Source organism: Thunnus maccoyii, chromosome 3, assembly GCF_910596095.1.
Source record: "Thunnus maccoyii chromosome 3, fThuMac1.1, whole genome shotgun sequence".
Classification (NCBI taxonomy): Eukaryota; Metazoa; Chordata; class Actinopteri; order Scombriformes; family Scombridae; genus Thunnus; species Thunnus maccoyii.
In genome coordinates this window covers 31,409,345-31,421,856 of record NC_056535.1, presented here as the reverse complement: position 1 = coordinate 31,421,856, position 12,512 = coordinate 31,409,345, and the positions used below count along the sequence as shown (strand labels likewise).

Here is a 12,512-nt window from a genome sequence, read left to right as displayed (position 1 = left end):
TTCGCACAGACCTAGTTTTTCTTTAAGCCTTTTGAGTGCTTTAATTTTGTAAAACCAACTGAGGTAAATAGAAAGTGAAGATATAAAATATACATTTGTTCATTTCTACCACTTCAGACGCCTTGCTTCTCTGGCTTTACACACTTGTTCATATGAATTTACAGTTTGTACACGTGATATATGGGTCAATGAGCGTGTTTGTGTGTGTGTGTGTGTGTGTAAGATAAGAGCTCTAAATAAATGATATCTCTAACAAAGTAGGCCACAAGATATAGGACTGTTTGCAAATTACACCAGGTTTAATACAGTGGACACTGATAAAGGAATCAAAGGTAGCAGGTGTTTTTCATTCCAGAGTCCCCTTGTTGTAACCTAAAACCAGTCATGTGGTTGCTTACATAAATGTAGTTTAGGCATAAATAACTTTAAATTGAATTCCTGTACCCAAATCTGATTTGTAAACAATGACGATGTCGCTATGTGCTGAGGCCTAATGTTTCAGCAATTAGTTTGTATCCAACCTTGTGTGGTACAAATTAGATTTGTATATCACTAATTTGCACTGGCAAATATGTTCTGTCTTAATTACATTAAGCATAATTTCTCTGCGCACAGAAGACTGCTGGAAAGAAATTATATAAACTGATTTTAGAGTAATCATATGTTAACAAGTATCTCACTTTAACCTCATATCTCAGTAATCTTTCCCTGTATGTACTGAATTGCACATTACTGTGTAGTGCTTGTGTGTCCTCACCTATGTGTGTGTGTGAATTTGTATGTTTTCATGTGTGTCCAGGACAGGGGCTATTCATGTAGGGGACAGGATTTTGGCTATTAACAGCGTGAGTCTTAAAGGCAAGCCTCTGAGTGAAGCCATCCACCTGCTGCAGATGGCTGGAGAGACGGTCACCCTCAAGATAAAAAAACAGCTTGACAGTAAGTATGAAAACTATTAGCGGTAACTTTGCATCACAAATGTCTTAGCACGACATCTGGCTCAAAGAATATGGTTTTGATGGAACAAAAATCACGTTCTTGATACCTTTATAAATATTCACAAGCTTCTGACCTGAAAACAACATTTTTTACAGACAGCACTTTTAAGTAAGACTTTTCCTAGATGGTTGTAAGCTGTTTTTTGTTAGAAATGTGAAACCCCAAGATTCTTTGAACATTTCTTTGTCTTGCCTAAAGAGAAAAAATGCTAATATTTCCCTGCCATGATGACTTGAAATCTAATTTGCAAGCACTCAGATCCTAATGGGTCTCTGAATTAGAGCTTTATTAAATGCAGATGCACTAGACAGCTCAGTCAATTGAGCCAGTGCTTCAGTTGTACAAGTATCTACTGTATTATAGGGTCTTCAAATGTGTATATGCAGAAAAGGTTCATTGCCAGGAGAACACCCAGGGACAATCAATCTTTTCTGAAAACAAGCTTTTTGTCTCAAGAGTTCCTTGTCGTTTGATGATTATTTTATTCAACAAACCCAATTGCAGCTTTTTCTCACCAAGATGTGGAGGAGAGGAAAGCAGCAGAGGCAGACGACACGACAGAGAATGAGCTCAGTGACCCTGAGGAGGATGATTTGACAGACAGCCAGCAGACCAATAAGCTTTCAGAGCTTTACTCCACAACTATACCCAGTGTTGACTCCGCCATGGAGTCATGGGATGGCTCGGGGCTGGATGCCGGCTATGGCAGCCAGGGTAAGCTTTGTATTAACACGGGAAGATGGTGAAAGGTCATTATGTCCTACACTGCGAAACATATTCAGTGTAACTCTTACAAAAGATGGAACATAATTAATGCAAGTTCTTGTATTTTGTTGGCTTTGCCCAAGAAAAATCCCTGATTAACATTAATAAAGTCTGGATATTTTCTGTGAGGTACTGAATAATGACCTTCAGCATTTTTTTAATCCAAAATGGTTCTACAGTGTTTATACAGTATGTATGTGTGTGCGTAAATGAGCTCTATTGTGATTCTCTCTCTCCTTCACAGGTACCTACAGCCACCAAGCAGCCGGTATTGCCCTGCACCCTCATGAGTGGCGTAGTGCTAAGCAGCAACGCAGCACCACGCCTCCTCCACGCCGGAAGAACTACCCCTTCAGTGATGGAGGCTTCAGTGAAGATGACTGGGACAAACCACCAGGGTAGGACTGAAGTTAATTTTATCTGTTTAACTACAAATCATCAAATCACTTTTGGATCGTCAATACAGTTTTAGATCTCTGGAAATACTTCAGGCCATAATTGGTTTATTTTCATTTTGTACTGCATGAAAATCTGATAATGTAGACTTGAAACTTGCTCCATCTGTCCAATCCACCATAATGAACATAAAGTCTGCATTGATTTTTGTCAACGTACATTATCGTTGTGCATACTAGGTAGTGATGTAGAATACAGTAAGTGCAGTGTTTTAAATATGCACTGATTTACCTCATAATGATAAAGTAAAATTGTGAAACATTAATGCAGACTTGATGTTCACTCAACTCGAGCAATTCTCAAGACGTAAATGGGCTTAAATAGCTAAATGGATTTAATGGATCTATTCAGTCATCTCATTTTATTCACCAGCAGTATGGTTGTGAAGACTTTAAAATGCCATTAAAGCTGAAAATTATCCTGTTAATCTCAGTCTGTGTTTAATTTTCAATTTAAAGTAGTTGAGTAGAATCAAAACAATGGTAATGTGACACCGTCAAAATCTCCACTGGTGAAACATTAATAAATTATTTCATAATTAATTCATCTGTTTATTGTATTTTGATTGATCAATATGATGTTTAGTCTAAAAAATGTTTGAAAGAAAGTTCAGAGGTGAAGGTAATGTTTTCATATTTCTTGCTTTGTCCGACCAACAATCCAAAACCGCAATGTATGTTGAATTGCTCAACCAAGAGTTCATGTTGAAGTGGAAATTGCAGGGTGGAGATTGAGTCTTGAAGTCAGTGAGACTGACTGAGTATCTGGAGTATCCGTATGTTTGTGTTTCTGTGTATATAGTGATGAGTCAGGACGTTGAGCCTTGTGAGTATAGAAACATTCACTGGGGTTATATAACACTGCTGGGGGTGGAGAGAAAGAGACGAGGAGAGAGGAGGGATAGTGAGGGAAAAAAAAAATCAGCTGCACAGTGAAAGTGAATTAATCCTGTCAGTTGAGGACATTCACTGTTAAAAGATTACTCATGTCGGATTTAACCAGAACGAATAGCTTTGTCCTGCACTGACGCTGCTGTGTTCACATCAGCTTTGTTGATGATGCTACGCCGTCGCTGATACAAATAAAAGAGCACGACGACTTTGGCCTCGGGCAGACTCAGTTCAACAGTATACATACATTTATTCATATTACTGAGTCTCCTTGTTTGGTCTGATAACTGTTTTAAGATACAGAAAAGTGTCATGTTTTACAGAAAGAACACAGTTTACATATGAAACAAAGCTGTGACCAAAAGGCCCAAAAACAGTTTACTCTAATTTATTCTTGTTTGGTTTGGTGGCATAAAATATGTTCTTTTCTCTCTAGTAACTAGTGACACTGCCACTGCCAACTTCCTTTGATTTCATTTGTGTTTGTGACAGATTCATTGGCCAACAACCAGACGGTATTCTGTTGGATCCAGAAGACAGTTTCTGGTGTCAGGCACTGGAGGACCTGGAGACCTGCGGCCAATCAGAACTACTCAGAGAGATCGAGGTTGGTTAGCATGTTAGCATCCACCTCAAGCTTAAACTGCAGACATTAGCATTAGCATACTTTCTGAAAATGGTGGAACCCCAAAGTTACCCCAAACAAATGACCTGTTGGTTACAATGGCATGTTAGCATTAGCATCAAATATAGATACAGCACATAACCTCAAACTCATTTAAGCTGGATTTATATCCAAGAGTAACTGTGTTTGCATCTTTCATCAACTTTATGATATAGAGCGATGGGGGGCTAAACATGGGCCTATATATCGATTTTGTTTCAATTTAGTCTTTTCTTACTGCTGAATAGCAAACTCTGTAGCCTATGACACAGCTATGTGCCACTACCCCTTAAGTCACAAGTATAAACAGCTTTATGTACACAATTGTGATATCACAGTATCAAAACCATTAACACATCGTCCTCAGCCACTGAAAATTTTAACCATTAACAGTAGCATTACTCAAACATCATAAGATCTTAATGTAGGCTACACTGATTTTTTACCATGCATTTCACTCAAAAAATCACTTTTTTACCTCATAGAGATACATAGTATACCTACTGGTAATGCAATAATTTCAGTATCAGCTGAGGTTTAAGAGCGGATGTGTGCATTTGTTTGTGTAGGCATCCATCATGACAGGCACAGCCATCAGTCTGGGAGTAGACGGTGTCAACAAGCCTCCAGCTGAGCCCATACTGAGCCACAGCAGGATGAGCCCGTTGCGGAGAAATTCCCTCCTGCACCAGGGAAACCTGCTCCACCAGGGTACACACCTCCACGAGGAGGTCCACCTGCATGAAGAGGCCCAACTCCACCAAGGTAATTCAGTGGTCCCTAATATAAGACTGACAAAAACGAAAAACTCTCCAAAATCTAATGGAGGGAAAATGAATTAAAGTTTTATGTAAAAGTATGTTTCCATGTATGGAAGTACTTTTCACTAAATGCTTGTTGAAATACTGTTAAATGTATAATTTACAAACCATTTCCATTTCACCCAGACACCCACCTGCACCAGGAGGCCCATTTCAACCAGGATGCTCACATGCACCAGGGGGTCCACATCCACCAAGAGAACCAGTCCCCTCTTATGCATCATGAGCCCAAGCCCAAGGCATCATTGAGAGTGTCAGAGAGGACGTGGGAGTCTCGTCGGATTAAAGAGGAGATGCAGGGGATTCTGTCTCCAACACCTCTGGAGCTGCACAAAGTGAGTTCAAACCTCTATCTGAAGATTCTGTCATGATATGGTTTATGATCTGGATTACAGCTAGGATTAAATATAAATAGGATTAAGTGAAGTGAGGGCTTGAGTTCAGGATAAACATTAGAATTAGGTCTGCTTCTTTACTAAAAGAACACATGTAAAGAAAATCCAAACAAGTTAAAGTTTTGAGATCACTTACTTTCTTAAATCCAGTAAAGGGTTGGGCACACATTTTTATTATTGCTTTGAAGATACTGAAGAATAGTGTGATGATGATGAGAAGATTGATGCTGCTCTCATGTCTGTGCATGAAGTATAGAGCTGGAGCCAGGAGGTGTTAAACTGGCTCTGTCAGCCCCGCTTAAGTTTACCAATTAACACAATTCATCTAGTATCATACACACTGTCCAAGAAATAGTTACAGAAAAAAAACAAAATTTGTCATTTTTATTATCCTGTTTGTGTACAGACACAAACAAGGCAGCTTTAGAGGTGTTAGTAGTTGTGTTTTTCAGCTTTAAACAGCACTAGACAAGGTGTTTTCTCTTGTTTCCTGTCTTTATGTAAAGCTAAGCTAATAGCCTCTTGGCTCCAGCTCCCTACTCAATGCACAGACATGAGAGTGGTATTGATCTTCTCATCTCACTCAATAAGAAAGCAAATAAGACTGTTTTTCAAAATGTCAGCTTACTCTTTAAAGTTCAGTTCAATGTTAGAAAGTTGATTCACCTCCAGCTCTGTCTGAAGAGTTTAGGGCATTTGTTGCCACCTCCATCCACCATGTCACCTAAATTTGTCAATTGCATCTCTCTCTTTGCATTCTCAGTGCAAATTTGGCAACTTTCTGACTGTTTAGAAAATTTCCATTGGTAGAAATAAGTAGTTTTGTGTCTGCTTCCAGATTAATAGATCTTTTTTACAGCAGACATTTTGGCTCATCATAGCAGGAAAAGCATGGGTGTTACTAACAACATTAATGATTGCTTGGTTTTATTCAGGTGTCCAAGTAAGCCATGACAGCGTCACAGGGAGAATTCATGCACAATGGACTCTTTTCACAGCAGACATTTTGACTTGACAAAGTAGGAAAAGCACAGGTGGAATTAATAACATCAATAATGGCTGCACTGCATGTATGTGAGCCAGTTTCAGGGGTCTGGTATTGTGCATGCTCACTCATTGACATTGATTACAATTAACAGAATGGAGCCATCATTAATGTTATTATTGATAGGTGCTTTTCCTGCTTTGACAAGTCTAAATGTCTGCTGTGAAAAGGGTTAATACCAGGGCCCTGAAACCAAAGCAACTAAATAAAATTCAATTGTTGTTAGTACCTGTGCTATTACTACTGAGCCTTGTCAAAATGTCTCCTGTGGAAAAAAAGGCTATCTGTACTTAAATCAGACTACTTTACTTAAAACTACATTCTAAAAAATTGAGCTGGTTCAAGCCAGAACAATTATTCTTTTCTTTGAGTTTGAGAAACACAGCAATGTTTTACAGTGTAGGGTATTATGTAATATTGTATAGAATGTGCAGTATAGCAGCCTAACACCCTTGGGCAACAGTTATGCTGGCAACTACATGTCTTCACCTCCATTTGGATTTACAGTCATGACTTCATTCAAGGGGCCTGCTTAAACTTGTACAGCCCAGGGCCAGAATGAAAATACATTTGTTATCCTTGGGGAAAAATACATTAACTTGAAATCCTCTGCTGTTTTACTGATGTGCTCATTGGCCATCAGCCAAAATACAATCCTTTAAACTGTGTCTCATTAAAAGTTCATTCAATATTCATAGATCGTACAATATCACCATTTCCTGTTTTTTGTTTTTTTGTTTTTTTGTTAACCCACAGTTCTTAGCAGAACATGTGGCCTGCATTACCAATTGTAGAAGCTCCTGCATTAAATCCTGCGTCAATAAATCATGCAGCATGGATACATAGTGTACTGTGTATCCTATTCAGTACAACCACATTGTAACACAAGGGTTAAATGCTTTTAAATCAGCTAATACCATTCCCTGTACCCTCTGTCAGCTGAGAAGAGAACACAGAAACATACCTTACAATTACTTTTAGATATGGAGCCATACTTTTAAGAAAAAAGGACACTGTCCATATTTAAATTCCTTATGTGTCAGTGTCCTTAAGCCCTTAACAAAACAGGGTAAAAATAATACAAACTATTAATTTTAAAAAAGTGGCTAAATGTCACAAACATGAGTTTAACTTCAAGCATCTTAGAGTCCTGACACACCAAGCCAAAATTTGACAATCAGGCACTGTTGAGCATCTGTGGCCTGTTAAATTGCTGTTAGTATGCCTAGCTGTTCAGCCTACTGAAATGGTAATTTCATCCATTTACTGCGGTCTCTCCTTGTTTTTCCACTTCTGCCTGTTCTTCATCCACAAATGAGACCAGGGGCAAACAATGCCAAAGCAAAACTTTACAGTGCCAGGACTTTTTTAATCAGACTGTCTTAGACATAAGCATGGTTGGCTCATTTGTTTTTGTCTTTCTGTGATGTTTTTTTGGATAACTGTAGGAACACTGACTTTTTCTTCTTACGCAGGTGATCAGCTGGCTGTCAGCTGTTCTCTTTGCGGTCTGTTCAAGTTTTCGCAAAAAAACTTGAACAGACCGCAAAGACCATGTGATCCGACACCATCTGTTGTTTAACACTATCTTTTTGCATTTGGCTTGTGTCAGGACCCTTGAAGACAACCTGTGCTGCCCATTTTGAAGGCATATGGGTTTCTTAGATAGAATAATGCATTACTCCTCACAGACAGCCATTGTTTTCCATTAATGTTTAAACCTTCATTAAATAAACAGAGTTAAGATTCAATTTCTTTAAACCAAACTTACTTATGTTTCCCTTCGTAGGTAACAGTGATAAAAGACCCAGAGAGTGATGACTTTGGCTTCAGTGTGTCAGATGGCTTCTTGGAGAAAGGAGTTTACGTCAACATGATCCGACCTGACGGACCAGCTGACAGAGCCGGGCTCAAACCCTACGACAGAATCCTGCAGGTAATGATAAGGGCATGGATTTGATGACAAAATTAGCCACCCGACCTCTATCCAATTGTTGTTTCATTATCTCAAGACCAGACTGATAGCAAAAAGCCCTTGAAACAAGCAAGCAGTGAAGATGGCTGCAGTTACAGCCTGGCAGAGCATCACCAGAAAAGATCCTGTGAGTCTGGTGATGTTTGTGGGTCTGAGACTGCAGACATTCACTCATGGCAAAAGGATTTAGCACCAAATAATAAAAATGATTATCTTATTTACATCTCTTTCAATTGTTTTTTTTTAAAATTTGGGCATCCTAAAATTGGGGTATTTTGCGTAAAAAGGTCATGGTTATCTATGTAGATTTAAGCATCCTAAAATTAAAACTGAAATTCTGAATTTTAACCATGTAGTCACGTTACTACTCACATACTGCACTCTAAAGCATGCTATCCACACTAACGCAAGAGGAGTCATGTTAGATTAAAGAATAATTATGGTTTATCATCACTTAGGTCTTATGTCATAATTTGACCAACATTTCTGCCTGTTATACAGTATTAACATTCTACTTCAAGTCGTTGATGAGATGTGGGAACACATCACTAGAACAAAGTCAGACAGGGAAAGCAAATACAGGAAATATGTCGTCTGTAAACTGCAAAGGAATGACTGTTGATAAAGGATAATTTGCGCACCAATTTTACAAATTGCCGTAGTTTTTTTCTTCCAAATAATCCTGGCTAACCTGGGTATTTGTTTTCAACCTGTCTGATCCCTTGACTGCTTGTGTATCTTAAATTGACTTCTTTTTAGAGATGCTGCCATGTTCCAAGATCTCAGTAATTAACTTGCTGAGTGCAAAGTTGTTATTATAGGAATAATGGTTGAAATTACAAAAATAAGACCAAAAGTTGCAATAAGGAATAATCCTTTAACCTGAAGCAGCAGTTGCTTTCTGTCTTTGTTAAAGTGAATGAGCCAGCAGGCGTACCATTTATCAGAGCAGCACTGACTCTCTGTCTTTGTCCAGGTGAACCATGTAAGGACAAGGGACTTTGACTGCTGCCTGGCAGTGCCTCTGATCACAGAGGCTGGAGACAGACTGGAGCTGGTCATCAGCCGCAACCCACTGGCCATCAATGACACAGAGGACAATAACAACACTTTAGATCACCCGCTAGACCTGTAACACAGACACACACACACACACACACACACACAAACAAAGAGACAGATGAATCTCTAGACATACACACACATGCATTCACTCTGTCACGTTCAGGCAGGAGACACACTATAACTGGTGATGAAGTGTAAACTAAAAAAATCTTCATTAACTTGCCAAAACACAAACACACACACACACAAACACTCCACCGGCTTGCAATAATTCTACTTAAACAGAGAGACTCCTACAGGAACACACACACACACACACACGCACACACTTGCATGCTCACACAGTCACCCCCTCTTATTCACACTGGGTTGAACTGCTGTCATACAGTATATTTCTTTGTGGAAGCACCACCACAGAACACAGAATGACCAGAGACTCTCCTGAGGGCTGGCTTGGAGTCTTCAGCACTGTTCCAACGTAAACAACCACTTACTTGGCACTTTAACTGGTTCTGAAAATTTAAATCTTTTTCGTACTTAAAACAAATGAACAAAATATGCCATTTGGGTGAGGTAATTTTAGCTGTTTTTAATGCCAGGCCACAGGCTTATAGAAATTTCCAGTGCTGATGGTACCAGAGGGATCTGCCTTATTACACAATATTGTAAGTGATTTTAGGAAATTTCAAGTCGAACTGTGTTGAGAAAAGAGAGATATTGCCTCGCTCAGTTTGCAGATTTCATTTGTTTTAAGAAAGGAGACTCGACTGAAGATTAAACAGAGTGTTTATAAAGGAATTGTTTTTTTTTATAGTATCTGACCACAGATGTAGCCACTGTAGAAGTCCATATTGTTCAGATACTGCTGCTCCAATGCAATTCCCATGAAGAATTTTTTGGAAAAGGTCAGGTTTAGCTCTCTTTTCCAGTTGTTGCACAAAGGCAGACTTCTACACTGGATACCGCTGCACATCAAAAGGTCAGCGCAGTGATATTATCAAAAAAAATCTAAATTGGTGCCATCATTACAACATCAAGACAATGATGTCATTACAACTGCCAAACTGTTTTTTTTTATCCAATCATCAAAGGGAAGATAAAGAAGGAAAGGGATTGTTTTCCTCTCCTAACAAAAAATGGAAGTTATTAGCAAAGGTTATTGTTGCTGCAGTACAAATGAACAGCTGTGCTTGTGGAGATGTCCCGGAGAAAACCTTGCCTACAGAAGAACATCTTCCTGCAAAGACATTTCAGAGATTTTGTTTTACTATTTTCAGTTTATTTATTTATTTTTTGGACAAATGTTGGGAGAGTTGCCCATCTACATCGCCCCAATGTGTCACCACAGTTGTCTTAGAGCTCATCTCATCTCAGCTGATTGCTGCCTACAAAGTCAAAGAGCAGTAGTTACTATGTATGCGTTATAAACAGCAAAGATCATGATTGAGATCGAGGTCAAGCATAATCAGAAATAACACTGATTTATACCATTTAAAGGTGTTGTGTGAAACATTTATGAGAGATCATTACCACATTGATTTTGAGACATTAGAATAATTGCCATAAACAAACAAGGCCAAATAGCCTTTCAGCAGCCTCAAAACTGTATTTTACTCTGTGAGCCAGAGGGTCAGATTTTAGGAATAATTGCCTCATGACACAAACAAGGAATAAATCACTGCTCTTCAACAACAAACAGTGCTGTAGCTTGAGTCTCTCGTGAGAGCTGATGGTATAAGAAATCAAAGGCTAATATGAACAGTTATCTTTATAGTAAACAGAAAAATATGTGATATGGGATTAAATTGTAATTTCCTCTGGCATACACCGAAACACCTAAAAATACAAATGGGCTATTCACAGCATTCTGCAGTTCACCTGCTTTAGGCTGGTACCTGCAAGACCAGTGCTGACTCAACAAAAATAAAGGGCCACAGGTAACAGCAAAAATGATTTCCCAGAGAAAGACACATAACTTAGGAGCCTACATTATTTTTGAAGGTTCTCATTTTCTCCCATAAGATGTGATTTAGCATGAATGCTTTTGTCTGCTTGTGCTCATATGATTTGAGGTCACACCACATATTGCTGCTCAAATAATTTACAAACATAACTGAGCACGTTAAACATTAATTAATATTGGCTGTGTCAAATGTACATTATTCTCTGACTACTTACATAGATAGGCGGCTAGCTCCAGTGATACCATAGTCAAGATTTTAAAAGTGATACAAGCATTAAAAGTACCACTGTTTTAGATGCTACTAATCATCACCACTGTCTTATTTATAACAATGTATGAACTTGACAACTGATGCCACACAGTACAATCAAATAATGTCTATACATCAACCATGAAGTCTTAAGTGTTACTGCTCTTCGGCTTTGTATGGAGGACTGGCCCGTTTGCAGCATAAAGATCACAAACAGAGTTAACAGCATCATCTGCAAATGTAGAGATTCACATGACAGAATACTGATGAAGATAAGTACTGAGCTTAACTACCAAGACTGGGGACAAGTCACACACACATACACTCAACAAAGGGACATGAAACAGGGCTGTTTGTGCATGCAGGTTATTATGTATTTGTCTTAAAGTGTGTTCACATGTCTCTGTGTGTTTGGCTGCTTTGTATTCCTGCACCTCTGTCTATGATGTGCATGTACATTGTATGTCATGTGTGTATTCTATCTTTGTGGGTGAGTCTGATTTAAGCTGCTGATTATATTACCAGCAGGGTAATCTTTAGCTTCCAGCCGCCATTAGTGACTACCCTAACAGAAGATTAAGCTCTGTGATTGGACACTTGCACTGAAATGCATCTCGGGAGTTGTAGTCAACTTTAGATCTGCAACGATTAGTCGATTAACTGATTCAACAGAAAATTAATTGGCAACTATTTTTATAATTTATTAGTCATTTTAGTCATTTTTTAAGCAAAAAATGCCAAAGATTTGCTGATATCAGCTTCTCAAATGTTTTGTCATACATGATAATAAACTCGGGTTTTGGACTGTGAGTCAACCAAAACAACTGGCATTTTTCATTACTTTCTGATATTTTACAGACCAAACAATTAATTAAGAAATTAATCGGCAGATTAATCAATTATGAAAATAATTGTTAGTCAACTTCTTACCTTATGTATTTATGTACACAGGCTTGTATGTTTGAGTTTTTTTTATCAAAAAACCAAAAAAATAATTGTTAAAGTTAGCCACTGATGATTTAACCAGGAGAGTTTCGTGCCCATCAAAGAGGTGGAAGTGCTCTAACTTTATTGTCTATTCCGAAAAAGAATAGGACTTTAACTTCCAGAATGCCTAATATAGGCTCTCCCACTTTGCACCTCCATGGCATGTGGTTATGGTATTAAGACAAATGTGAAGAAATCTGAACCTATCATTTAATGGCTTTTCAAAACTTTCCCACC

At 38.5% G+C, this 12,512-nt stretch overlaps 1 protein-coding gene across 1 annotated transcript in view; it reads left to right on the top strand.

Moving 5' to 3' along the window:
- LOC121894704 (glutamate receptor-interacting protein 2-like) overlaps positions 1–11,968 on the top strand; it is a 293,630-nt gene extending 281,662 nt beyond the window's left edge. The window contains exons 18-25 of the mRNA XM_042407491.1: positions 800–939; positions 1,504–1,713; positions 2,009–2,162; positions 3,603–3,717; positions 4,344–4,539; positions 4,722–4,930; positions 7,825–7,971; positions 8,987–11,968. Coding sequence (XP_042263425.1) covers positions 800–939; positions 1,504–1,713; positions 2,009–2,162; positions 3,603–3,717; positions 4,344–4,539; positions 4,722–4,930; positions 7,825–7,971; positions 8,987–9,145 — 1,330 coding nt within the window. The 3' untranslated portion in view covers positions 9,146–11,968. The remainder of the gene's footprint in view (positions 1–799; positions 940–1,503; positions 1,714–2,008; positions 2,163–3,602; positions 3,718–4,343; positions 4,540–4,721; positions 4,931–7,824; positions 7,972–8,986) is intronic.
- The last annotated feature ends 544 nt before the right edge of the window (positions 11,969–12,512 follow it).